Below are 27,546 nucleotides of genomic sequence, written 5' to 3' on the forward strand. Positions count from 1 at the left end.
CGGGCTGATTCGGGGGCAATTGAGGTAAATATAGGAGGAGATACAGCGTGTGCTTACAGGGTGGATATAAGATCGATACAGAGGAGGGGAGGTAGTTATGAGGCTGGGTTACAAAGCTCATAAAGATGGTTAACAACGCCCTGGGTGGGAGAGAGATAGGATGGCAGGCAGATTACTAGATCAGAGGAGGTACTTACAAGGCTTGAGAGTTACAAGGTGATGGGGCAGGGGGGGGTATCATAGTTACAAGGGACCATACACAGCTTGGAGGCTCATGTCAGAGCCAAGGGAGCTTTTCCTCGATCGGGGATAATTACAAGGTTTGGGCGGCTGGAAGCTTTTGGGTCCAGGAGGAGGAGGAGGGAGGGAGGAGGTGGTGGTGGTGGTCGGGTGGGTGAGGGGCATTAAAGCAGATCCAGGTGTCACTCGGGGACGTAAGACACCTGCCAGACGATGATGTGGCTCCGCTCCGCTTTGCACAAGGCAGGTTTCATCTGCGTGGCCCCCCCGCTCTCTCCCTCCTCCGTCTCGTCGTCCTCTCCATCGCCTGAGGAGAGAGAGACACAAAGAAGATAAGAGGTGTGCAGAATTTAAAGATAACATTTTTATTGTGATTATGTTACGGGAGGGATAATTATATATATATACAATTATTTCTTCCATTTAAGTCAACGATTCTACAAACAGTTGCTGTTGCCTTGGATTTATAAAGATAAAGATGAACTATAAGATGGAGGATATATCTCCACCTCTTCCCACTCGTCTCGTCGTCCCATCTTTTTTTTTACAGTCTATGGCTGTTATTTAGAATGGTACAAACTGTCACACACACACACACACACACACACACACACACACACACACACACACACACACACACACACACACACACACACACACACACACACACACTTGTTGTGTTAGTACGTGACATGCAGCCGTGGTTGCTCACCGATACGGAAGTCGATGTAGCCCTCTCCTCCGCTCAGCACCAGCACGTTGTGAACACTCTGGGCCTCGGCCTCCGGGGGCGCTGTGGAGCCCTGCCCCTCCGACGGACTGTCCAGCACGCTGCCATTCAGGGTGGCCAGAACATTGCCTGAAACACACACAGGAAAAGACAAGAAAACAGGATGAAGACCTGGAGGGGGGGTGTAGTCGGCTATGGACGTGTAACAACATGCAGGTGCTAGTGATCATTTAAACAACATCTAGTCACTGCTGGAGTCGGGGTGCGTTCTAAACCAAAGTCCTTTATGTTGGAACAGATGCTCAGTGACCCTCAGTTAACGTCTGATTAGTCCTAAACAATGGTGACAGCTTCCACATCTGCCTCACGAGCCCGGTGAGCAGACAATGGAGCTGTGCAGTGCGTCAGCCTCAGTACATTATCATCACAGATTAATGCTGTGGTCCAAAACTCAGTTATGGGAGAAATATTTTAAGATAAGTGTTTGTTTGGGAAAAGAAAGATTCCACCTGGTTGGATTTGGTGTTGTTGGGATTTCAAACTTTTAACTATAGGTTGTGTCTGACAGAATTCCAACCAAATAAAGATAGAAGCATTTCAAATTATATTTGAACTCTTAACAATAAAAATAGGAATAGTTTTAGCTAGATATTATGCCTTCATACAAATGATTTAAATAACTGTTGCTGCTTAGTGTTAATAATGAATCTTTTACTTGTTCACATACTTAACTTCTGTATTAAAGCATTATTTCCTTAGCAGCATTCAACATCATATAGAGTTCCAGGAGCTGTCTGATAAAGTCCTGGAGGTCAGACAGAGTGACGTTGTTGACTTAATGTTGTATGTTGCTTTGGTTTCGAGGTTCCGAATGTTTACAGTCAGGATTGTTTTGCTATAGCAGAAAACATAATAATCTTTTCTCCAATTGATAATATTCTTTGGCCGTCATGGCATCTGCTGGGTGAAGGCCTTTCTTGAAGTAAACAGGTTGCCTAGCAACTATCAGAGTAGTAGGAACGTCATTGGGAGTGTCCCTGTTCTACTTCCGTATTCCAAAAGCCAAGAGGATGGATTACGCCTGCGCACTTCCGAGGAGGAGGAACGAAGATCTACTGTTATAAAATAGACAGGCGCCGGATGTTCGTGGCGCTCTGATACAACTAGTGTACTGGAAGCCCATTGCTTTGCTGTAACCTGTTCATTGCTCTCCTAAATAAATACTTTGATGGACTAAACTGAGTTTGGCTCGTCCTCTCTTAAAGGATAAACGATCATGCTTTAACAGTGTCAAACTTTTTGTGTAAATGAATCGTGGCTGGAAAGGGTTTTAAAAAAACACACTGAATTCAGAACAGGGGCTTACCGGGTACTGAGACGAAGAACTTGACAGCGTCTCGGTGTCCGTGGAAACAGAGCTGGGCCTGAGCCATGGAGCAGTAGGGGATGAAGCTGCCGCTGCTCTTTTCAGAGCCGTCGTCGCCGCCGTACACGTGGATGACTCCAGTGGAGGACGTGGGAGAAACCTTATTGGCTGAGAGGGGAGAAGGTGTACAGGAGTAAATAATGGACCTGACCAAATCATAAGTAGTGGCCTGTCAGCAAAAATACCAACAACTTAACACAAAAAACAAATAAAAATCACCCACAACATCCATATTTGTCCCAAGATCAACTGAAAATGAAAAATCTTTTTTAAAGAAACACAAAAGCAAATGTCTTACATGCGATGAGTCTGGTGTACACAAATATACAGCACCTTAAAGTTGCAACAAATCAAATGATGAAGAGCATGCAAAGCACCAGTCTGATATGAGTATGAAAAAGGAAATCCTTGCACACAGAATATTGGTGACCATCAGCAGAACGAGGACGACAAATGTCAATCGCGTCCTCGCTGCTCAAGCTCTTTGAAACAGGAAGGGTGGATCCCGACCTGCAGGAAGTCAGGAGCAATCCCACTTACCCCTCAAACCCAGGAGCTGTCCCCGGTGAAGGACCACCGCTACGGGAGGTGGAGGAGGAGGAGGAGGAGGAGGAGGAGGAGGAGGAGGAGGAGGAGAGGAGGAGAGCAGAGGAGAAAGAGGACAGTGACAGTAACAGTTATGACAGTGTGAAAAGAGGTGAAACCGTTGAAGGAAGGAAAATAGAGTCAGGGACGTCATGGGGAGAAGGGGGGGGGGGGGCTAAAGAAGACTGCTGCATGTGTTTTAATAGAAAACAAACTCATTGGTTTAGGCGATTGGTGAGATTTTAGATTTGAAACGATTGGACAAGATTAGATTATGAAATACAATTGAGTTTCGTATATCGAAGAAAAAATTTGGACATTTCAAGAATTAAGTATTAACAAAATTGTAATTTAATGTTGTCAACGACGACCAGAGGGAATTTCCCGTCTCTGTGGTTCTTTCTTCAGAATCGACAGTTTCCTGCTCAATCCTTTTAAAATCATGATACTAAACCTAATTTAAAAATATTCATTTTCCACATTTTAACACAGGCGACCTCTAAGACTTAATTTCCGTAATATAACAACTTAACGCTCATAATATTTTGACTTTATGATCATAATTTTACTTTATTCTAATAATATTATGATTATTTCCCTTCAGGTGTCCCATATACTTTATTTAAGGGTATCAACAAAAATCTAAATAGATGAAAATGAGTCTCTAATTGGGTTTGTGGTGTAAATTTGCAGCCACAATCTCCTGATCAAAATCTGAATTGATCACATGATGGCGCTAGTTGATCCTTAATATAAAATATAATTATTTTAAATGACCCAAATCATAAATATGTAACGTTTCTTCTGGTTTGGATTTCTACTTGCAGCTGGGCCCATGAATGACCTTTGCACATGTTTCTGGTTGTAAGTTGTGTGCACATGGAACTCACTCTCCGTCAGTGGGATGGAGATGATCACACCGTTCCCAGTTCCGACCCACAGGCGATTCCCGCCGATCAGAAGCGCCGTGATTCGCACGAAGGAGAAGCCCAGCTTGCCGGTTCCTGTGAGGCGACAACCAGAGAGAGGATTGAAGGGAGAGTTTAAAAAAGCACCGGAAACATCTATATTCACATCATATTCTCTGAGTGGCCGAACTGAACAGAAACTCACCGAGCATCTTGCTGACGTACGGCTCGATGTCCACGTCCTGGAGGTGCTGGTGCGTGTGGGCGTGGTAGAGCCGCAGGGTGGAGTCGAGCCGGATCGACACCCACACGCCGTCGCCGATCCACGCCAGCTGCCGCACCTGGCTCTCCCTGCGGGGGTGCGCGTCGAAGGACTTCTGCAGCGAAGGATGAGAATCGCACAAACACACACATCGTTACAAAAACAGTAAGTTTAGTCGCCAGAGAAAGCCAGAGAATCACCAACTCACCTCGATCTGCATGCTCTTGGGCTGGATGACGTGGATCTTGTTCTTGTAGCCGCACCACACCTTGTCGTGGACGACCGCCATGCAGCGGATGGAGTGATGAGGCCGGCCGAGGTCCATGAGGTGGTAGTTGGACAAATCCCACTGGCCGTCTGTGGACAGAGACACACACACGGACACAGAAACAGGGCCTGGTTATATTCATGTGAACACAAAACACTGCTGATCAATGAACCTGTGAAGCTGATAGAACACTGGATCTATCCAAGTTAAACACTTTTAATTTGTCACAGAACTAGAATCACGTGACCGGTTTCCTGTGATTTTGGGGATTTCGTGGCTCAGGTCGGAGTGAACGGAGCCTGAATGGTGTTAACGCTAAACTGACATGCTGGTGCTCAGGACTCAGGAGCCCTGTTCAAACAAATGTTTCAAAAATGCCAGTTACCCTCTGATCTGTGGAAAATGGCGAGGGTCCCGTCAGCGAGGGCGACCAGCACACGACCTTTCACATGCCTGCAGTTCAGAGAGAAAACAAAGACTGTTGGTGTAACAGGAATTCACAGACAGACTTGTGTCAACTTTACTCGTGTGGCACTTTGCAGCTCGACGTGCTTCCCCTCAGACAGAAGCTTAGGAACAGAACATGAATAAAAGCAGTAAAATCGTTGAGGTACGGCAAGATTAAAATTACAATCGCAGAAAAAGGCTGAATTAATTGAAAGTAAGACCATTGAAATAAGTTTTGAAAGAGAGGATGTATTTCTAACATGTATGCGAGTGTGTGTCGACCACTTACACCAAGCTGAGCACCGAGTCTTTGAGTTTGATGGAGTGGAGACACTTCTTCCAGTTTCCAACGGCCGAGTGCACGTAGAGCCTTGAGGGACAACACAAGTGGAGACACATGTTAACTAGAAGACAACAACTAAGATGTCAAGAGAGCTTTTGGTGCGTTGCTGTGGAGAATCTCCTGCTGTTCAGCGGGACGACTCACCAGCCGTTCTGGGCCCCGAGCCACATGGTGGGGGCCACGCTCGTGTAGTTCTTGGACTCGTCTCCTCCGTCCTCTGACTCTGAAGGATGAGACGCTTCCTCTTTGGACATGCCTCCGTTTCTGTGAGGACAGACAAAATACGTTGATATTATCACATCAATATCTAATGTACTCAGGGGTTTATTTCGGTTGTCCTGAGGCGGACAGACTCTGAGCTCTTACCTGTCGGAGACGTCTGTAGGACGAGGCTGGGGGTCGGTGAAGACGTGCTCGGTGAAGGGTCCTGGGGGGCCGGATCCCATCGTGTGGCTGGCTGCTGAGTCCGAGACCTCCGTGGCTTCAGTGGCTTCCTCGGCCGACTGTGCCGGGTGAATCTTTCCGTTCATGGGGGGAGCAGTGGGGGCTGCGGCACAAAACCATTCAAATAAATAATAAACATGAAAAGTTGACAGATTTCTCATCTTTCTATGATAACACACAGATGAAGGAGTTTTCACAGTGTGCCCACCTTGTCCTTTGTCCATTATGGGGGTGTCGGTGCGTGAGGAGCAGTTGCTACGGGCAACGCTGCAGTTGGTGGCGCAGCCGACGAGCGTGATACCGGCCAACATGTTCTCCACGCTCCCGGTGTCCTCGCCGGCGCCGGCGCCACCGTCACCCGGATCCAACACGATCTCTCCGGCCGGGTAGTCGCTCTCACTGGCAGCTGAACACAAACACACACGTATCAACACAACAACGACAAAAAAAAAAAAGTGCAATAAAAAGCTATGTATATTAAGCATCTATCCAGACAATTGTTCTCTGTCTGATAGAGAAAGAAAAATGGTTGACCTGTGTCTTCTACAGGCCAGGCGCTCAATAGCTCTGACGTGGAGGAATGTTCGTTGCCCCTCTCTAGGCCACTGGTTAAAAACTTATCGTCGCTCTTGAGAAGTTAACATATGTAGGTAGGAAGAAAGCTTCTCCATTTTACAGTATCTGGGAGATGTTTTGGGACTTTGTTAAGAATGGTGACATTGAAGAGTCATTGGAAATGTGAAGTGACTAATCTGGTGTGAAGAATGCGTGCTGTGCTCTGTTTCTTGTTAGTGACTGTATTTTATTTTACTTATATATATATTTAATTTTGTTTTAATTTAGTTCAAACTAAATTAGTATTTTCATTGTAATTTTTTGTACTAGGTTGTAATAATATCTTAGCAATTTCTGTGACTTTTATATAATTTATTCCATTTATGCTGCCATATGTTCAGGTTGGGAAAGGTTCTTGTATGTATGTAAATTTATGTAAATGTATATAACTATATAAAACCAATAAATATATGTTAAAAAAAAAAAAAGGGCAATAAAAAACTAAATCTCTTCTGGGTTTTACCCGGCACGCTGGAGATGCAGAGCACGTGGGCGTTGCAGACGTTGAACTGGTCGACCAGTGAGCCCGGCTGGTTGGCGTCGATGATGACCACCTTGCTGGCAGAGTGCGTGCTGGTGAGGATCCACACTCGACTGTTCATGCTGTCGGTTTCCTGGAGCTCCTTTGACTGGGACAGGCAGACGGCAGTGATGATGACAGCGAACCCAAAACAGATCAACAGAATTCATCTTTTGTGCTTTTTTTAAAGTCTGAAAATAGATTTCGGTCACTGTGACGTAGGGACGGTTGATGTACCTTCCTCTTCTCCGGGGACGTGTGGCTGCTCTTCTTCTCCGCTCCGTCCTCGTCGGCGTGCAGGGGATCGCTGCCGCCCATCAGAGCTCGGCCGGGCGCTGTCTCCTGGCCGCCGGCCCTCCACCCGGACAGGTCCACGCCCGCCGCACACCACAACTACACACACACACACATGCACAAATGAATAGGACGGAACTAGCCCCACTGAAACAAAGGATGCTCGCTCTTTTGGTCTTCATTAACATTGAATGAAGTTATTACTACTCGGTGTGGACCTCCTGGTTGTTTGTAACTTTCCACCACTGTAATTTTTCAATCTTTAGTTCTCACCTTCCTGTTGGGGTCCTTCTCCACCAGGGGGCGACAGTACACCGGGACCGGAACATTCTTCATGCGATTATCATCTTTTTCGTTGGTGGTCGTCTAAAGGCAGAGGTGATGAGAAACGTCACGAAGAGGAAACTACAGTAATGAATTATTGTGTGGTTCCCTCAGTGCACCTGCAATGTTAATTGTTAGTGCTACAAAATGGTACCTACTACAACAATGTGTTAATGGGGGGAAGTTAAAGGGAGAGGAGCAGTGAAGGCACATGCTGAACCCATGTTGGTCTCACTTGCCTGTTGTCTCTTCAGCGGGCTTTCCTGAGCGGTGTCCGTCGGACCACCAGCCTGTGGGGGGGGGGGGACCAGAGTTAGAGCCACAACACACTCCAGCCCTCAGGCCCTTCCAGCTGCACAGGGGTCAACCCCTCGAGAAAAAGCTAAAGGTGCACTGTGACGCTGCTAAAACCTGCTTTTAACCATTCTTCCTGAAGGTTTAGTCTTGTGATATTCACATCACATCAACAATACATACACATCATATGCATGCATAGATGCCACTTCCCTGGCTGTCAGTGACTATGGTTGCCAACTCCCTGAAAAATAAATAATGGACACCTCATTGGCAGGGCCGGCCGACCCGATTCCCTTCACCCTTCTTGGCGTGGTGAATTTTTTTAGCCCCTTTTTTTGTGAGTGAAAAGACTGAATTGAATTAGATGCATATTTTTGAGTGACATGAACACATGGAAAACAAATTATTATCCGGCAATTCACTTTAATAATAAACAAAATTAACTGATAAAATAAGAAACTTTCTTAAACAGAAACCTGTCTTGCTTAACTTAGTAATACGGGAGTATTACTAAGTTAATACTCCCGTATTGGGAGTGCGTCCCTTTTCAGCTCAATATGGGACGGTTCATTTTGTTTCTAAATATGGGACGATTCCGTTTTTCAAGGGACGGTTGGCAACCCTATTGGTGACCAGGGCCGGGTCTAGGCAGGGGCAAGAGGGGGCCTGGCCCACTCAAATAAATGTTGTGCCCGCTCAAACTAAATCCCAATTTATAATTATAATAATATAATAAAGCACAATGCCCCCTCAAGATTTGTGGCTGCCCCCTCATACATGCCTGTCTAGACCCGGCCCTGTTGGTGACCCACATCAACGAGTCAAAAAACTGGTAGTTTGTTCTCCACATGTGTTATTGTTGTGCAGTGTGTGGAGACCCAGGTTCTGTGTGTGTGTGTGTGTTTGTGTGTGTGCGTGTGTGTGTGTGTACCTGTTTGAAGCGTGACGGCACACTCCAGCCACAAGCCTGCATGATGCCGTCATCGCGGCGCATGTGCTCGCGGACCTGCCGGTACTGTTCGCGCCGCTGCTCTCGGCGAGCTAAGAGCGCCGAGTCACTGAGGAGAGACGCAACACCGTTACTGGCCAGTCTGCAAGCAATGGAGGGAGGGGAGGCCGAGAGGAGAGAGAGAGAGACAAAGAGCGAAGCGTTAGCAGCCTGGCCAGCCGGCAGCAGGAGGAGCAGAAAGAGATGAGGAGACTGAGAGGAGGAAACATTAAGCAGCTGCAGTGGTTAAAACAAAGCTTTGTTCTGTAGCTCGAGCCAAACACGTGTTTCATCACCCGAAACTGAAACGCTAATGATTTTTAAAAGATTTTTTTGGGGCATTAGGAGGTGATGAAACAGTTTGTGTTGATGTGTGTCTGATGTGTGTGTGTTTATTTATCTAACTTTCCAATTAAAAGTCTGCAATGATTCTTAAAACAGGAAGGTCAAAGAAGTGTGGGATCCAAAAACTAAATGTTCTAATGTGAAGAAATGTATTCAGGACAATCACTTTTGAAGCTTTGGACCCCAGATCCACGTGCAAAAAGATTCAGTATTTTCTTTAACAAGTGCCGTTCTGGTAATATGATACAGTTTATTGTGCCTGAAGCTTCCTCTGAATGAAATATGAACTGGAACTGTAATCCTGAATTTCCTCCTACATCCTGTATGTTGAATGTTTGAGAACCTGCTGGAAGCTTTCTGCTCTTAAAGCTGCCGCAAAGCGAGCAAGCGACCAGGTGTTCAGGGCACGAGAAGCAGAGTGAGAAGCAGAGGAGGCCGGAGCTCTCGCTGTGAGCTGTAAGATAAGTGAAGGTTCGCCGCTCACTCTTCGGGGAAGAACTCCAGCGTGCGGTTGGAGGTGGAGATCTGACACATGGTTTGGCTGCGGCGCTGAGAGAAGCCGGCCGGCGAGGGCGACTTGTAGTGGATGTTGACGCTGTAGTACGGCCGCTTGACCGGGGGAGGGCTGGACGAGGTGCTGAAGAGACGAGCAAAGCTGGAAGACAGAGTCAGAGAGAGGAGGAGAGGTTCGATTATTCTTACCTTTTTCCAATTAATTTCTTTAAGGTATTTCTAATTGTACTCAAGTAAAGATTGTTTAAAATATTAAACCAGAATCTCACAACTGCCAGATGGTTGACTTCTTTTTCTCTTGGATTGCAGGACTCTCCCGGGACGCCCTGGGAGGAAAGACAGAAAGGACATAATATAAACCACTATATATTGATATTTATAAATCACTATGTTGAGTTTCTCATCATTTTTTTTAAATCTCCGGTCCAGAGCAGCATCTTTCTTTCCCTCTACCTGATCATCTCCGTCCACCGTACGGCCTCCTGCAGCTCCATCAGTCTCTCTTTGTACTGGTTCCTCTCCATCAGCACGCGAGCCATCTCCACCCGGGTGAATCGCCGCCGCTGCGTCATGGTCATGTCGCCGTCCTGCATGGGTGATGAGAACTGGGAACACGGGAGCACAGGGTCATTAACTGAAATAATTAAATATTAAAGAAAATACCAAAAAAGTGATGATATCTCCACAACTCATTTTACTCACATCATCGGCTCCTTCATCCTTAGAGTCCCGAGACGCACCGAGAGCTTCGGCTCTTAACCTGCGACACAAAAGCCAAAACAGTTACAGAGAACTAGTGGATCTGAGGAGTGGTTCTGATGCCGAGACTGGGACTGAATCTCAATGTCGCCCCCCCCTCAGGACTCGAACCATGAACCCTCGCAGACTGAACTGACAGGAGGCTGAAATAGAGAGATTGGTATTCAGACATCTTGTCCTCTGGTTCTCATTCTGTGACATGTCCCTTGGAGGAGACGTGTCTTTGTTATATCGTGATATTGCCATCTATCGAGGATCGAATCCTGAGTTACCCTGAGATTCTCAAACCCAGTCACTAAGGAGTGAATCATATATTAAGAGGTAAAAGTTATTTGCCTTATGATATTCTCACACTGTCAACCAAAGACTTGAAGGAACATGTCATTTTCACCTCTTGAGTTCCTCCTCCAGCTCCTTGACTCTGGCGTCCACCTTGTTCTTCGACTGCCTCACGGCCTCCAGCTCCTCCCTCAGCACCTCCTGCACCCCCGACAGCTCGTCCACTTTGGCAATAAGGTCGTTTTTCACAATATTCAGTGCGTTTCTGTTGATAAAAGACAGGAGGAGGAAGTGAGGAACCTGAAAGCAGCTGCAGGAGACTGCGAGCTGAGCTGTCACGTTCCCAAACAGTCCTTTAAGAACAGGCTGTTTGAAAACGCACAACGTCGCACACACTCGTCCTTCTTTGTGTCTCTTACTTGGTCTCTAGGAGCTGTTTGTTCTCTGTCAGCAGGTTCTCCACCTCCTTGCCCATCCCTGAAACACGTCCACATCATCACACATTATACACAGCGTCCAACAAACAGTCAACGCAAAGACTGACAAAGACTGACATTTCACTGCCTTACATATCTATCTGAGTGTCAGCTGTGTGACAAATTATGAAATACTTGTGTTATAATACTAATATTATTAAATATTAGGGGTTAACAAATTTCACAAATTGAGAGAATGGTGAGTAAAATCTAAAAAATAGTCGACTCGATCTTAAACTGCGACATCTGCTACGCATCACCAGGTTGTATTTTCTAGAAAACTCAGTACTGTTAGATTTCAGTTTCTCTAACCTCAAAATAGAAAAATTATTCATGATATTCCACAAGTGCCCCTTTATTAAGAATTCATGGAGGTTAATATGCTCAACCTATTAAATCCTAATCGTCTAAATTCTTGCGAGACATTAACAGAAACATTTACATGGAAGCAGCAAGCAGAGTGCAACACCAGCCCAACCCACAAACTGTAAGCAGAAATGAAAGGTTTGCACATAAGAACATGTAAAAAAAATAAACTAAAAAACTGAACAAAAAGAGTGTATTTTATACCAAGTGTCAAAAAGTGTCAGGAGATAGATTATTGGTCAAAACTGTGTAAGAAAACTTTGTGTTTTGAAAAGCTAATTCTGTGACGTGTGACCTGACTGGAGAGTTTCCCGAATTTGCAGACTGTTTGTGTTTGTGGTGATCAAATCAGATTTTGCCACAATCAGCCAATCACGTCATTTCTGTCAAACTTGAAATATCATCTCCTCTCGGTCCGCTGTCATTTCAGGTATTTGCTCTCCAGTCTCCGGGCAGCTGAGTCAAATTATATCATTCAGATCCTCAAGAGTCTCCAGATGAAGACAACACGAGGGGTCTAAGCACCGAAGGGTCTCTTATTTGTTTCACATCTCTTACTGTGCACAGCAATACATTGTGTTTAATCAATTGAAGTCTCTCCTGTTTGAACTGCTGTGTTTCTGCTTCACCACGAGATCACTCGCCTTCTTCATTCACCGTCCAAACAAAAGGGCGTTTCTACTTTAATGTTCCATCACGTCTACAAAGCCCCTTCTAAGCAAATCTTTATTGAGATTTATTTTTTTTGTTATTTGGGATGCAAAGGAGGCATAAAAATGTAAATATAATATAAAGCAGCACAAAAAAAAAACAGAATACAGAATAAACCAGAGGGATGTGAAAGCTCATGGCCAGGGGATGACATAACAAGCAAATGTGACCATGAGAGTAGGCGGGGGGGGGGCGCCTTACCGAAGAAATCATCGCGGACTGGAGGCGGAGGAAGAAAAGGGGGAAAGGAGGAGAAGGAAAGAGGAGAAACGGCACAGATCGGAGAAGATGGTGAAGAAGAGAGGGACAGGAAGGGAAGAGAGAAGAGAGGACGCTGATAAGCATTTGTAAATATCTGGATTTGAGGAAGAGCAGCTGGGCTAAAGGACTGAAGAGGTAGAAGTCAGGGAGGGAGGTGGAGTCTGTGGCACTGAATTAGATTTATTTACAGATAGAGTTCAAAGCCACAGTGAAACCGTTTTAGGAGCATATTGCCTCTTTCGGAATAATATGGTTACTATATGAACATGTGGCTGAGTGGGATTCTCCTGAGGGTTATTACAAAAATCTTTCATATACAACGGGATGAAAAGTTAAGGTGCAGACTAATCACAAAAGATGACAGTAATTTCAAAGTGACTTTTTTCTAAATCCCTGACCAGGCAGTAAATCAATCAATAAAATAATATCAATAACTAAAACTTCGACGTGGCTTTGGTCTGTCTCGTACACACTGATTAGTACCTGCTCTTGGAGACAAGTCGAGAGAGTAAAAGAAAAATATACCAACCAATACGATAAGATACACACCTGAGAACTCGCCTATGGGTGTCACCAGCAGAAGCACATACCGGGGGGGAAAAAAAGAAATGGGTGAGAGGTTAACAAATGAGCTCCCTTCTTTTTTCTGCTATCAAAACCCAAAGGAACCCAATTACAATAATTAAGATTGAGGAAAATCTCACACGATTCATAAAAAATGTATGAACCATCGACTGTATATAACGTACGACATGACTGCTTCTCAAAAGGAAGCCAAGTGTCCAAAGTTCTGCCTCCTCCATGTTAGTAGATGGGGACATGGACCAAACTAAAGAGTCCAGATAGTGAAAGGATGTAAATACACGTCGTCTATTTTTATATACAGTCTATGGTATCAGCCCGTTATAGAGTGCCAGTGGAAATGTAGGATAAATAATTACTGTGAATATGAAATATTGAGTACACTGCACTGAATCTCTTATAGATGTCCCAAAACATTTGAAAGTGGTTGGTGTAAAACGGGGTCTGTCTCACTCCTGTAAAGAAGAACAAAGAAAAATCTAGATAAATAAATGATAAGAGTGGGTGATTGGCAGCTTGGGTTTGGGGGGGATTGTATATATTGTTTTCTCAGGATGACTGTGGGATGAGCTGCTGGGATGGAGTGTATTTCCAGCCTCAGCCATGCAAGAGGAGAAGGGAAAGAAGGCTGAGTCAGAGGCAGATTCACACAGCGTCACACGGAGCTCCTGCCTGCAGCAACCACAGCAAAACACAAAGAACTGGCTTTGCAAACATGCAGCCACTCATATTTCCCTTTGTCTGGGTCCATAACTATACGGACATTACTAGGTAAAATCACGTTAAAGCAACAAAATGTGAGAATTGCTCTCGGGTACACTTAGGGGCCCCCTACAGGTGGGAGCATAATTCATATTTTTATCAGCGTCATTAAAACCAAGTGTGAGGCTCTCCATGCACAGCGGCACACATTTGTTTACAAGCAAACTGAAAAGAACCAGCAACCAGGGAAGCCAAAAAAAACGGGTTCATCGACAAGGTAGAAAAGCATCAGAGGGCTGATACACACCCTGCACACATGCATTGTATATAGGCTGCTAATTAAAACAGCCATAAATATTTTTGCCATCCTTTGCAGACAGGCAGGATTCTGGATGCGTTTGGAGGAACCCTCCAGAGAGCACAGAGCTGCTGGTTGTGGCAGTTGTTGTCATGTGACTTTTGAAGCATATAATGCACGTTTCAAATTGTCCTGCATGGTTCATCAGCGTGACAATCGTGCAATCTCAGGGGTCCTGGGAGCAAGAGAGATGCTATTCTCCATATTCTAAGTTTAAAAAACTTTTAATTTAAGGTAAAACTAAGGATATTGTGTTGCTTTCACATGCAGGACGTTGTGATGTTAGGGAACAGGACCAGTCTGCAGCTTCACTTCCACCAGAAGTCAGGAGGAAGTGAAGGAGGCAGCGCTTTTATTTTCAAGCATTTCCTTCAAAGTGATGTAGAATAATGTCGTTCCAACAAGGGGATTCGCCAATGACCCTATAAAACCAAGCAGCAGGTACCACAGCTAATGTGGTGTTCATACCGAGCAGCTCGGCGCCTGCGTCCACGTCTCCGATGATGTCCGACTTGGCGTCTTTGATCTCGTGGTAAAGGGAGTCGGTGTTGATGCCGAAGGCCTCGTTCACGATGCCCTGGGAGGGGCTGAAACACACATAGATAGTCATCATTAAACAATAAGAGTGGAATCTTTTTTTTATTCAGTTCAGTTGAAATATAACACTTCTTTATCTGCACCTCAGCCGTGGTAATTTACATGTTTCACCTTTGACTCAAGGATTAAAGGATCTTCTATGGTCCGAGGAACAGTGACTGGCCTTGTATTGACGGGTTAAAAAAGGACCAGATTGATTTCCTTGCCTGGTTGACCACAACCGAGGACAAATCTGAACTTTGAATGACACATGATGACACCTTAGATAAGTTTGACAGGAATAAACTCACTTCATGAAGAAAAAACACCTCGGAAAACCTGAATCACTGTGTTGTGTGTGGGAAATGTACATTTTTTAAGTAAACATGCAAAAACACCTCCTTTAAACTTATAAATCAATGTGGATCAAGTTGAAAGAAGTGTTTACATGTTTCTATAAATCTAGAAGATTTGACACTGTGGATATTTGCCGTGAATCTCTCGTGTCGTTGTACCTGTTTCCTCCTCCGTACCCGCGGTGGTCCACACACATGTCGAGCTCAGGAGTAGAATCGATGATCTCCTGGAACTCGGACCACTCATCACTGCTTCCCATACCTGGAGAAATGTGACATAAACACGTTCAGCTGCTCTTTGGACTTTAAACACCTCTGCTTGCACTTTGCCTGATTAATAAAACATTTTCAGGGTTTTGACCCCGGAGCTCCTCTCACCGATGCTGACGTTCCTGGTTTCCTGGGAAACCTGCACTTCCATATTCCGGCTGAGCCGCTTGGCCCCTTTCCTGTGGTTCCCGGCCCGCATGGCATCAAACTCGGAGTTCGGGGGGAAGCCCTCGTTGATGGGGGTGACGGTGGCGGAGGGGACGGAGGAGGTGGGCGTGTTGGACTTGCTCCCCGTGCTGCTGGGCGTGGCTGCTACTGAGTCGGACTCGGATCCGTCCTCCTTCAGCAGTGGAATGAGACGATGACAAGGCGACAAGAGACAAATAATTGATATGAGCATCGTATTGTGAAATCAGGCACTAACTCTGTAACTTCAACACCTGCACTTAACCTTTTTAATTCTACAGCAACTGATTTTACTGGTGATGCTGCAAAATGATACAAGAATCAATCGTGACTTCACTTTCTTGAGGCAGCTCCATGTCTCCTTTAGTTTCTCTAGGTTTCACCTTGTTTCACTTTTGTGTTTGGCTGTTTTGGCTGATATCAGTAAACTGTTGCGACATCTTGATGCATGAAACTCATGGACTTGGCAGGACATTTTAACTTTTTCAATTTGTAGAGAGGTCAGATAGTTTGTGTATATTTATAAGACGACTTTAAACTGATTTGTTAAATGAGATATTGTGCATGTGCCTCATGATTCGTCGGGTCCAGGATTAAATCTCACCAAAGACTTCAATAGGTTGTCGATCATCCTTAAGTCGTTTGACCACAAACTGCCAAGAATCGCCGTCTGAATCCGATTTGCACTTTTTGAACGTGAACTCATTTAACACTGAACTCACTAAAAACCCGAAGGAGCCACAACAAGAAAGCATCTACGTCCTCTTTTCCACTCACCATTTCTGCTTCTGTCACATATAAAGCACAATATTCTATCAACTTAAAAAAATAGGATCACTTGGGAACTTAAATGCTTAAACTTAATATGCAAAGTGTAAAATAAAACATGACAGAAGCTTCACCATCACACATTAAAGAAAATTCTGTGGAAAAATAAATACGGGGTCGCCTGCTTGCTTGAGACAAAACATCTGCTTAAAAAATCTAACTTTAAAGGGTTAGTTTCCAATTAAAGTGACACAAGCAGGCAGAGGGGAGGTGGTCCGTGTGGGTGTGGCTAGCAGGACGGGCAGCGGTAAGCCAGGCCCCTCCCCCTTCCACTTCCCAGTCAGCGGTGGGAGGTCGTGGAGGAGGACACGACCGCCGGCTGTCTGTCCCACCTGATAGGCAGAGCTGGAGAGAGACTGGCCGAGCTCGCTGACCTGCCAGATGTCTTTCCCGGGCATCATCCTAGCCCCCCCGAGACCCCCACGTACCATGCCCTCGCCGGTGGGGTACAGGCTCAACGACGGCGGGCGCTCCGCTTTGCTGCAGGTCAAGGGAAACACAAAGAGGTGGAGACTGTTAGTTATTCATTTATCACGTACTCCTGTCCAGCATCAGGGGAGGCTCATTATAAAGGAGAGTATCGATACTACAGGTGCACATGCACAGACAAGCCGGGAATATTCAGCATTTATAATCGATGCACAAGCACAAAACAGGGTCTAATCATTCATTACTTATGGATCCACTTTATCGTAAACACTTAAATCAGCAGTGAAGTTCTAATGAGCCAGAAACAGGACGATTGTAGAAGATTTAAGTCGACTCAGATCTCCCAGCTCCCCCTTGGGGTGCAGAGGAGGGGGTCACTGACACTCCAGGTCAGGGTTTGATATCAATGGTTTTGTATCACCTTGGTTAGCTCAGTTAACATGGTGGATGTGACTTTCAGTATAGTAATTATCAGTATCAGGGGGAAAGGCAGCAGCTAAAATTCCCTGTATCTGTTTCCTTTACGTCAAAAACATAATTTATTTAATTTCACTTTAATACAGACACAAGGCTGTTATCAATCTTCTCATTTATCTCTTGCAAGAGGGAGAATATGAGTATTTAAAATATATGTTTTTGAACTGTGTGGAGAAAACAAGAAAAACACTGATGCTGCAAAAGACTGCTAAAATAATTCATATGGAAATGTAGAGAGGTCTATCTGACGTGTGCAGCTCAAAGTGTTAAAGTCCATTTCTTCTTTACTTAAACTTGATAGATATAATTACTTCCTCTTTGAATAACATATCAACGTCATCCTCAGAAACAAGCAGGACGGGCAGACACACAGACGGACGGACAGGGAGACACAAGCAGATGAGGGAGAGATCTTTCAACTATTCCCTATTTCATACATTGCGATGAGAATGCAGCGTTAACGATAACAAACAGCTGCACCAAGCATCAGCAGACACATAAAGGAGTACGTCTTCAAACGAGGAGTCGAGGTTCAACACCCACAAGAAGCCTCAGCAGCTTTTTATTCTCTTCTAATCTTAAATCCAGGCAAGGCATTTGGTTTGAGACGATAAAGGATTCGGGGGCAGTTGCGGGAACCATGTGGGATTTACCTTTTCCTCCAAGTGTGGCGTTGACTGTGCAAAACAGCAGCACAGAGAGCAAGCCAGCGAGACATGAGACAGACAGACAGACAGACAGTGATTAGAGAAAAACAGGAGACAAGGACATGCAGTGACACATGAAAACACGTAAACACAACCCTCACACCCTTGCAAGTCGACAACTGTGCGAAAGACTGGTCTTGAAAGTTAACGGTTTGTTGGATAAGAATAGGGTTGCAAAGGGGCGGAAAGTTTCCGGTAAATTTCCGGAAACTTTCCGGAAACTTTCCATGGGAAGTTAAGGTCGGGAATTTTGGAAAAAAAAAAATATGCAAATTAAACGCTGAGCAATAAAAACATCATTCAAAACTCTATTTTAAAGATGTATGGAATGCAGCACACGCTGCACGTTGAGTCTCAACCTTCCACTGTACATTCTTCCATCACATGCACAGATAATTCCCAGCATCCTGCACACTACAGCAGGGCTATTGAGGCCATCCATATTATGTGAGGAGACATTTCACCCAATCCAATGTAGAAGGAAAGGCTGTGTACATTTGCAAATACTGTACAAAGACCTATGAAGAATGACACAAAGATGCAGAAGCATATAGTCAAGTGCCCAAAGTTTCCTCAGGGCTCAAATCAGCCTATGACACAACAAAATGTTTTTATTTATGTCTGTATATGACAAGGTAAACACAGTTAGTATAAATTATCCACAAAATTTCCAGTTTATTCCCGTTAATTCCCGTATATTACTGTATATTCCCGTTATTTCCCGTTAATTCCCATGGAAAGTTTCCAACTTTGAATATTCCCGGAATTTTGCAACCATAGATAAGAATGATTTTCATTAGATTGTATGTGAATTGAGATTTAGGAGACCGCGTGTGTCTCGAACATGTTGCACGAGGCGACTAATCTGAGATTCAGCTGCAGGAGCAGGAGCTGCCCCAGATGTCACACTCCTCTCGTACGGTGCACATACATATTCAGGACTCATGACGCTCAATACTTTAATTAGGTTGATTAACAAAATGTATTTTTTCCTCATTGTTTCTCGATAAAGCTCAGAATGGCTGCTGGTTATTTTCTGTGTGACTCTCTCTCCTCTCTCCTGGTGGGAGGTACCGGCTGTTCAGCAGGACGTCTGACTAACAAACGCCAGCATCGGTGCAATGAGCATGAAAAGCCTCACACACTAAACATGAAACATCAGCAACAAGACGATGGTGTAAAAGATGGATGAGCTTTAAAAATATAAAACAACTCACGTTCGTCCACAGCCCGGGCCATCTGATTGGCTGTTGGTCCCTGCCTGCTGCATCTTGGACCGCTCTATGTGCTCGACGTACGTCTGGATCATCTGTGATCCACAACAGGAACAATGAGCAAAGACTTGAGGAGAGTGAAGGAATGTGAGATGTCATGTATTGGTGCATGCAAAACAATCTATAATCTACATTAAAGAGCTCATACTGAGATATCTGAATACTGCTGTTTATCTAATATAGTTAATATTAGATTTAACTTGATGCTTATTGTTTTTTGATCCATAACATCTTGTTTTCGGTGTTCAAATTCTACTTGTTCTACTTTCCAAGCTGCCACTGATTCCCTTCATTGCTTAACATTGCCAATGGGTCAGGGAAGAGCCAGATCTTTAACAGTGCCAGGAATATTTCAAAGTTTTCCTGGCTTTCTCTGAAAATAATCAGGCGTGTTTAGAGGTACTGATAATTGTGAGTGTGTGAACAATCTGGTGCAGATCCAAATAGATTTTTGGCAGAGATATGAGCTCTCTAAGTGCCACTCTAGTTTTCATAATGGTTTGAAAACAATTTGCAGACCACAGCAACAACTGTGTCTGCTTTAAGTCTGTTTAAATTTTCCAAATAGAAATGAGCTACAACATTGTGAAACATGTGAGGATGATGAGAGTGACAGAATTCACACGACAGTTCATTTGATAATAACAGGCCGGCAGGTTTGGTGGATTTCATGATGGGTGAAGAGAATGAAGAGTTGATGGGGTCGAACGTTTCCTCTCACCTCAGTGTGGCGCTGGTGCAGAGCGTTGTACTCTTTCTTCATGTCGGATTCTCGCTCTTCCAGCCGAGTGACTGACACACAGAGAGATGGAGAAATGTTTAAAAGCAGAGGAAAAAGTGATCAACCCAAATCGCTAATAATCCTGTTCGTATTATTAGTTGTCACCGGTTAAATATGAAGACGTCAGTATATCAACCGGATTAAGACCATAATCTGAATAAGACACTGTCCTGTAAAAAGCATTTTCTGATGAGCTTAATCTGAGTCAGGTCTTCCTCAGAATATTCCACTGGGAAAATCTAGTATAGACAAATAGAAACACTTCAATACGACTACACTAAACAGCCAAATACTGTGTGAGCAGTACAAAAAGCAAATCAGAGTTTCAGTACAAATCTACCAACATCGTTCAACAGTGTCCGCTTCCCTTTCCATCTTCTCCATAGAACTACATTGGAATTTTTAAAATGACACTTGTTATGATTATGACTCTTTTAAATGCTTATCAGTATTTGAGTCTTTTTAAATTGTTAAAAACTTAATTTCCAGGTTTTAGGAGTTTACTCAGATCTGGTTGCGCTGCAGTATTTTACAGTGTGTGAAGTCAGGTCCACTCACGTTGGTCGGAGTAGTTCTTTGTCTTGAGCTCCAGCTGTTTCCCCTGCAGCTCCAGAAACTCCACCTGTACCTGCAGGTCCTTCTTCTCAGCTTCCAAGGCATCTTCAAACTCAATGAATTTCTGGCGGAGAAACACACAAGGAAGACGTTTGGCCTCGACACAGCTTCACTTCAAACCAAAGATTTTACAGAAAGTGACGGATCACGTGTGATATTTTCCACGTCCTGTACAGGTTGGATTTTTGAAACACATTCACAATATTGACAAAGCAGGAACTGTATTGTGATTCTAATCTTGAGCTCGGCCATGTTGAGTCATCACGTTTCAGGGCTGCACTGCACAATGAGAATAAGGCACTTTTAAAACCTATCAAAATACGTTGGAGATGGTCGATGCGTCTGTGAAATGTAACTGAGCAGCCTGAGGCAAACACAGAGCCGTCTACTCCTTGTTTACATTACCCGTGTTTGAATTTTGGGGGTTTTCAGTAAAGCTGTTCACAATGACGTCCTTTTTTTTCCCCAGTGCAGCGAGTCTGCAAAGTCTTAATACTGTAATCCTCTGCATGCAGCAAGGCCACGGAATCAGGAGCGTGCAGCACACGTGTAGCAAACACAAAGTTGAATGCTACAATTTGATGACTTCTGCAAACGCAACAACTATTTTTGTCACTGGAAAAAGTCCTTGAAAAACAGTCCTTGCCTAATACGGCCACGTTTGACATGTGCAGAGAAGCAGAAGCGGAAATATCTGAGAAATGTGAGTCTCCTCATTTACTGATTCAATAAGATTAGGGTTTTTTTTCAACTAAGGTGATTCTAGATTTAACAGATAACTGATCAATAATTTTAGTGATATTATTTTCATCAATATATGTTGACATAATGCTTATGTACAAACACAGTGAGGAGGTATAACTTAATTCAAAACTTAAAAGAAAGAATTCTGTTACATTTACCACGATATGATAAATGTCAAGTGGCAATAAACTGTATAATAATAACATGTTATGGCCATTTCACTCTACTTGAAAACTGAGTTAATATCAAAAACAAATAATAAATATATCAAATAAAGAATCACATAATGCAGATAATCTAGCTCATAGCAGATAACATTCAATAATGGTATCTGGGGGACGTTATGGTCTGTTTTCTTAGTAAATAATTGGTTTAAAAAACAGACACAAGCAGTTATCTCTTCTGCTCATAACAGATATTTTCTGACAGAAGATATAATAAGACCACCAGCATTATGCCACAGCAGCAGACCACAACTGCACTCATTATATCATTCATCACATCCCCTTCACGGGGAACATCTCCTGCAGTCATGTCCTCCAGACGTACTCCTCTATGTGCTGCCTTTACCTGCATCGGACTTTTCATCTTTCAGATCTCAAGAGTACTTGTGAGTAGCACGAGGTGCAGACTCCATTAGAGAAGCTGGGAGTCCAGGTTCAAACAACAGCTGTGCACTTTCAGAAAGGACGTTTGCTTCACAGTGTAAATCACAATTACACTAGTAAAATGACACAGTGTGCAGATTAATGGGCTGGATTATTGTGTTATTCTGTGCGCTATGAATAATTCATGAGGCAGCGCTCTGATGACAGAGTGAAGCTAATGTGCTTTCCTGACAAGCCACAGCTAAGTGTGTCCGACTGCAGCTGTTTACACTGCGTAATACGTGAAGACAGCGTGAACTGACGGCAGCATCAGAGAACAATATGAAGTCAGTCGTTGTTTTTTTTTTTAATAAACCTGGAGGAAATAGTTGTCAGTTCAGATTTGTCTCAAGTGTTTGAAGGAGAAAACTGTCTCGTGACTGTGAATGTGCAGAACTGAAGCGATTAAGCCGTTAAGTTCACGTTAACTGACGAACCACATCAGGAGGGAAGGTGGCGATAATGAAATAATCTTTTCACCGCCATCTCACTTTGAGAGGCGTGAAACCTGCACAGCTGCTGATGGGATCGCTCCCGCAGACGGAAACATGCTTCTTTCCAACAGGCTGGATTTGTTAAGCTGGCTGTGATTCCAAGTCTCCACGAGCAGAGAGCGAGCGCTGAGCTTTGTTTACCATCAAGCTGAGGGCCCTAATCGTAATCGGAGCCACACTTTGGTCGCTGCAGTGAGAGGGTGTGTTATTGTTTTCCTCTGCCTCTGAGATTCTCTCTCTCTCTCTCTCGCTCTCTTTCTCTCAACCCGCTCATTCTTCTCATCAGCCTTTTGTCAATCCAGTTCTGCCGCTGCCTTCCCTCACTGGTTCACTCTCAGTGGTTCACTCCTAAAACCTCAGCGTGTTCCATTCTCTCTCTGCTTTTGTTGTCCTGCCTCAGCTCCTCATAAGCACAAATCAGGTTACAGTGCCAGTGTGCTCTGTGTACTATTGATTTCCTACGATTCTCCACCCCTCGCACGGCATCCCATCCCCCCCGTTATACACCCCTCTCCCAGGCGGACGAAACTGCTTTCTCTTCATTTGTGGCCTTCAAATTTTTTTTTATTTTCGAGCAAATATAAAAACAAGATTTCTCAGCTTCCCAGCTTCAAACATGGGAGATAATCCTGAATGCCGGAGAAAACCAAGAAATAACCAAACACAGAAACAAGATAATTGTATAATATTACTTTCTGAATTGCTTGGAAATACCACTTCTATACATTAAATTACAGTACATGTCATTTAGCTGACGCTTTTGTCCAAAGCGACTTACATTTTTTATGCAGCTTAACCTTTAGTAGGTGTGGGACCAATATGCAACCTAGATGTTCCTGGAACGATCGAGACTCCTCACTCCTTTAAGAAAGCACTTTACCGCTTAATGCTTCAGTTACATGTTTTGGCAAAGAGAAGCAGAAATAATACAGATTGCTTCTCTGTGCCGGGTTACCAGCAAACGCACCAAAACCTTCCCTTGATATGGAAAATGAAGGTAAACAGAACTTATTGATATTGAAAGGTTGTTCAAAATGGTGATTCTTTTTTCTTTGCGTGAGACTCTTAAGAGCTCCTGAGAGCGTGTTTAAGGTTGTATTGTATCATTAGCACTTTGTCACATTGTTAAGAAAGGTGCTGTATGAATACAGCACCTTCCATTTTACTGTCCAGAAAAAAACTAAATTAAATTACACTTGTCCGGGCCTGTGGGCGTCATTTAAAAACCACGGCGATGGTGATTAACAGATTAAAAAGATGAAAACAAATGAGATTACTGGCAGAGGAGAAAACACAGAGGGGGGTCAGATGATGACACAGGCGAAAAGGCTGAGCTAAGCTGATACCAACAGAGCTGCCAGTGATATGCTGAGGCCTCTTTGGACGGGAGGAGGATTAAAGTTGCTTTATGATGACTGCTGGATCCCACGGCTGCTCTGACACCAGTCAGAGGAAGACAGGGGGGGGGAGAGAGAGTCGCTGGAGGGGGGAGTTTAGCCGGTAATGTAATAGCTCCATATTAATGTCCACTTTTGTTATCTGTCTCCCAGTTCCTGCTGTGTTTTCCAGTGTAAGTGGCCAATGAGCCTCACACTTACACCATTCATCTCCTTCAAACTAAGAGCATGGCTCCATGGCCTTTGATCACCGTACACTAAACACACTGCTATCATGTCAGTGCTGTGTTTGCATACAGCGGATTCATGCATTTGCATCATGAGACCTCATGTTGCATCGAGCACCACACAGGTGTGCTACAACACTCAGCTGTGTGTGTTGTGTGCTTGTCGGTGTTGTCAGTAGTTGCGTTGGTACTGGCAGTTGTCACGGTAACGGCGGTGGTGGTGGTTTTATGAACAGTAGCTGTGACACCAGAACTAACAGTTGTGTAAGCGGCGTTTATTCACACTGCAACTGGAATGTGTTCTGCTCTCTTACATAAATACATAACGTGGGATTGTTTTCAGCGATTGCTAACGTTTGTTTTACCCTTTTTCTTTTGCCATTCATTTTAAATAACGTTTGTTTTTTATAATTTGTTGACCTTGATTTTACTGTATTGTTTTGCTTGTTGCCTCTGTCTTTTTTTATTCTAGTTTTTATTTGTCCTCTTATTTTATTTAACATTATTATTATAATCAGTATTGTGTACAGATAGTGTGTCTGTGACCGTGACAGCAGATTTTACCTTCGCATCTTCAACAGGTTCAGTATCTGGCAGATTAGATTTGGATGACGAAGCCGGAGGATGAACAGAATCGTGAGGGAATATTAATAATTACCTCCTGTGACATATTCACTGTGCTATATTTATCTGTCTGTACATTATAAATGTTTCATGTACAATCCATTCACTGTGCATATTCTCACACTGCACATATTTTTCCAATATTCTTTTTATATTCCTTTCACTTTAGTATCGCATGTTACTTATTACTTACTGATGTCTACTTTGCCTCTTGCAGGTGTAACTACCAATAAATTATTATCTCATCTTATGTTATTCTTTATTTTCTCTGTATTATATCTCAGACCTTCGACGGCTCTACTGCTCCTCTCAGACCCCAGAGGTTACTGGCTCTCAATTTTTCATCGAGCATCATTTGACTTAAGAAAGCTGGTGTGTTTCACATGAAGCAATAACAATAATATAAAACACTATTTTGGATAACTCATTTTAAAACAGTTACAATGTGCTTAAATAGATAGAAATGAGGACAAACGTTTAGGCTCTTGTTAAGTGCTTCTGCTGAATCATGTGTTTTTTAAATGATATAGTAGGATCACAGTCCAGGAGTCAGCAGAGCATCGAGACTAAAAATAAGCTCAACAATCTCATGTCACAGGCCTCGACATGAGTCACATGTCTGATGAAGCCTCTCAGACACGGAACCGTGACCAGGAGGAGGATGTGATGGAGCTGGTGATGGAGGCCCAGAGAGCCAAGGTGTGGGTGGGTGTGTGGATGGGGGGGAGTCACTCACCTCCTCCGCCTGCTTCCTCAGCGCCTTCTCCCGCTCGTACTGGGTGATGAGCTGCTCGTTGTCCTCCTTCAGCAGCTCCAGCTCCACCTCGTGCTCCTGGTTCTCCGTCAGCACCCCGTCCAGGTTCTCCAGCACGTTCACCACCAGCGGCATCAGCTCCTTCACCACCTCCTCGTCGTAGCTGCGGATCAGGCGCTCGAACTCCCGGTAGATGGAGCTGGCCAGGCCCGACACCCGCTCCGACATCACGGAGCCGGAGCCGTAGTCGTCCTGGTACACCACCTCGTCCATCTGCAGCTCCATCATGCTGCCAGCGGTTCCCCAGCGGAGGAGGCTGCGCTCGGGCCTCGGAGGCGACACCGTCCCCGGTTGGAGGTTCCGATCAATCTCACCTTTTTTTTTTTTTACCTCAGATCACGAAAACACTTGATGCCATTTTGCAGCAGAGTTCCCGGTGTGAAGACCAAGCTGTCGTGTAACCTTGAGCCCGCTACCGGGAATCTCGGTAGTGGTATTCTGGTGTGAAGAGGCCCCCCCTCCTCCTCCTCCTCATTCCCGTGTATCGCTCCGCTGTTCCTCTCCCCCGGCGGCGCGCAGCCTCCGATCCGGGGCTCAGTGGGTGTGAGGGCCGGCCTGTGGATGTGGATCGGCCCTGGAGGATGGGTCCATGCCGAGGAGCCGAGGCGACGATGATGAAGCACCTGCAGCTCAGAAGCCGCAGCCATGGAGCCCGGCCATCACAGGCAGGGCGAACACACCACCGGAATAAACACGGGAATAAACCGGTCAATAAATAACGGTCCTCAGCGGATCTGCTCCCGACGCTACACCGCCACCGCGTCTCCCATGATGCTGCTGGGCCGGGCACTGGTGGTGATGTCTCCCAGTGGGAGAGGCTCAACTGCTGATGGAGGGGCCAGCTGACCGACTGCGGTGACGTCACAGCGTCTGCATTCAGCCAGTACTGCGTCAAGTCAGACACGGGACAGCAGGAGCGCGCACCGGCACTGGCACTTCAAAATAAAAGCAGCGACAAAAAAATCAGATGGTAGCTAATGTTAGAGGTTCTGCTTTGCAGTGAGGCTATAATGAATATGATCATTAATAAATAAATACAATTACTTCTTGGCTTTACTTTTAAACTTAAAGGTGCAATGTGTAGAAGTTAGTGACATCTGGTGGTGAAGATTCATGTTGCAGCTGAATGCCCCTGAACTCACCCTCCACTTCCAAACATGACAGAGAACCTGTGGTAACCTTCAGTTTTCATAAAAACTCAAAAATTGTTTAGTTTGTCCTTTCTAGGCTACTGTAAAAAACATGGCGGCCTTCGTAGAGAGGATCCGCTCCAGATGTAAATATAAACTATTTATACATAAAGGGGCCATTGTAGTGGAAAGAATACAACAATTCCTACAATTGTATCCTTAAACACAAATAATTTGTAGTGAGTTCATTGCAAAAATAGTTTGATATTATAGAAGCTCATTTCAAAAATTCTTTGTACAAATACCTGTCCAGGTAATAAACACTGGACTCAAAACAGAAACACAAAACTACATACTTCATATATACACACCTTAATCTCTCTAATGATATAATTATCTATAAATTATTACGAGGGCATGGGGTCAGTATCAGTGGTAGCTAGAGAGCTGTTTTTTATTTATCTTATTTTGAAAGCCTAAAACGGAAATGGTAGTTATTCCTTTAACAGCCCTTTGACCTAAGTCTGCAGCAGCACTTCAGTAATAATGACAATGCACTCTACGAAACCGATATAAAAAGCTGAACTGTGGAGATAAACAATGTCAGATTGACAAGATCTCATGAAATCTTACTGATGGATTCTTTTAAAATTGGAATAAGGATTGTTCTTAAGGAGAGTATAGTGATATATTTCAATCTACCTCCCACCTGACAGAATAAAAACATCTCAGTTTAAAATATATACGTATATATAAAGAGATCATCTAATATTAAACATTGCAAGTCACTGTCTTAAAATCCTGACGTTCACAGTATGTTGATAAGGCTGTTAAACAACTGATTTACTATTCAATGAAAATAAACAATGGTGTAATAGCAGCTCTATATTTAAAAGTGCATGAAAAGAAGCAGATTCCAGAATTTTG

The 27,546-nt window shown here is 44.1% G+C and overlaps 1 protein-coding gene across 1 annotated transcript; it reads right to left on the reverse strand.

Annotated features, from left to right (window-relative positions):
* Nucleotides 1-422: 422 nt before the first annotated feature.
* On the reverse strand, nucleotides 423-25,717 carry mapk8ip3 (mitogen-activated protein kinase 8 interacting protein 3). The gene is made up of 33 exons (XM_061090222.1): nucleotides 25,412-25,717; nucleotides 20,486-20,606; nucleotides 19,868-19,938; nucleotides 19,090-19,181; nucleotides 17,819-17,842; nucleotides 16,688-16,739; nucleotides 15,354-15,585; nucleotides 15,135-15,237; nucleotides 14,512-14,630; nucleotides 12,951-12,962; nucleotides 12,342-12,359; nucleotides 11,007-11,064; nucleotides 10,700-10,852; nucleotides 10,252-10,309; nucleotides 10,003-10,154; nucleotides 9,819-9,875; nucleotides 9,521-9,691; nucleotides 8,635-8,761; nucleotides 7,356-7,448; nucleotides 7,026-7,181; nucleotides 6,732-6,897; nucleotides 5,862-6,059; nucleotides 5,598-5,756; nucleotides 5,354-5,465; nucleotides 5,156-5,236; nucleotides 4,805-4,872; nucleotides 4,360-4,508; nucleotides 4,095-4,266; nucleotides 3,872-3,985; nucleotides 2,937-2,975; nucleotides 2,337-2,504; nucleotides 953-1,099; nucleotides 423-547 (listed from the first exon to the last, which is right to left on the reverse strand). The coding sequence occupies exons 1-33, from the start codon at nucleotides 25,715-25,717 to the stop codon at nucleotides 423-425; spliced, it is 3,873 nt and encodes a 1,290-aa protein (XP_060946205.1).
* Nucleotides 25,718-27,546: the final 1,829 nt, after the last annotated feature.

The sequence above is a fragment of the Limanda limanda genome, chromosome 17 (assembly GCF_963576545.1).
Source record: "Limanda limanda chromosome 17, fLimLim1.1, whole genome shotgun sequence".
In the NCBI taxonomy this organism is placed as follows: Eukaryota; Metazoa; Chordata; class Actinopteri; order Pleuronectiformes; family Pleuronectidae; genus Limanda; species Limanda limanda.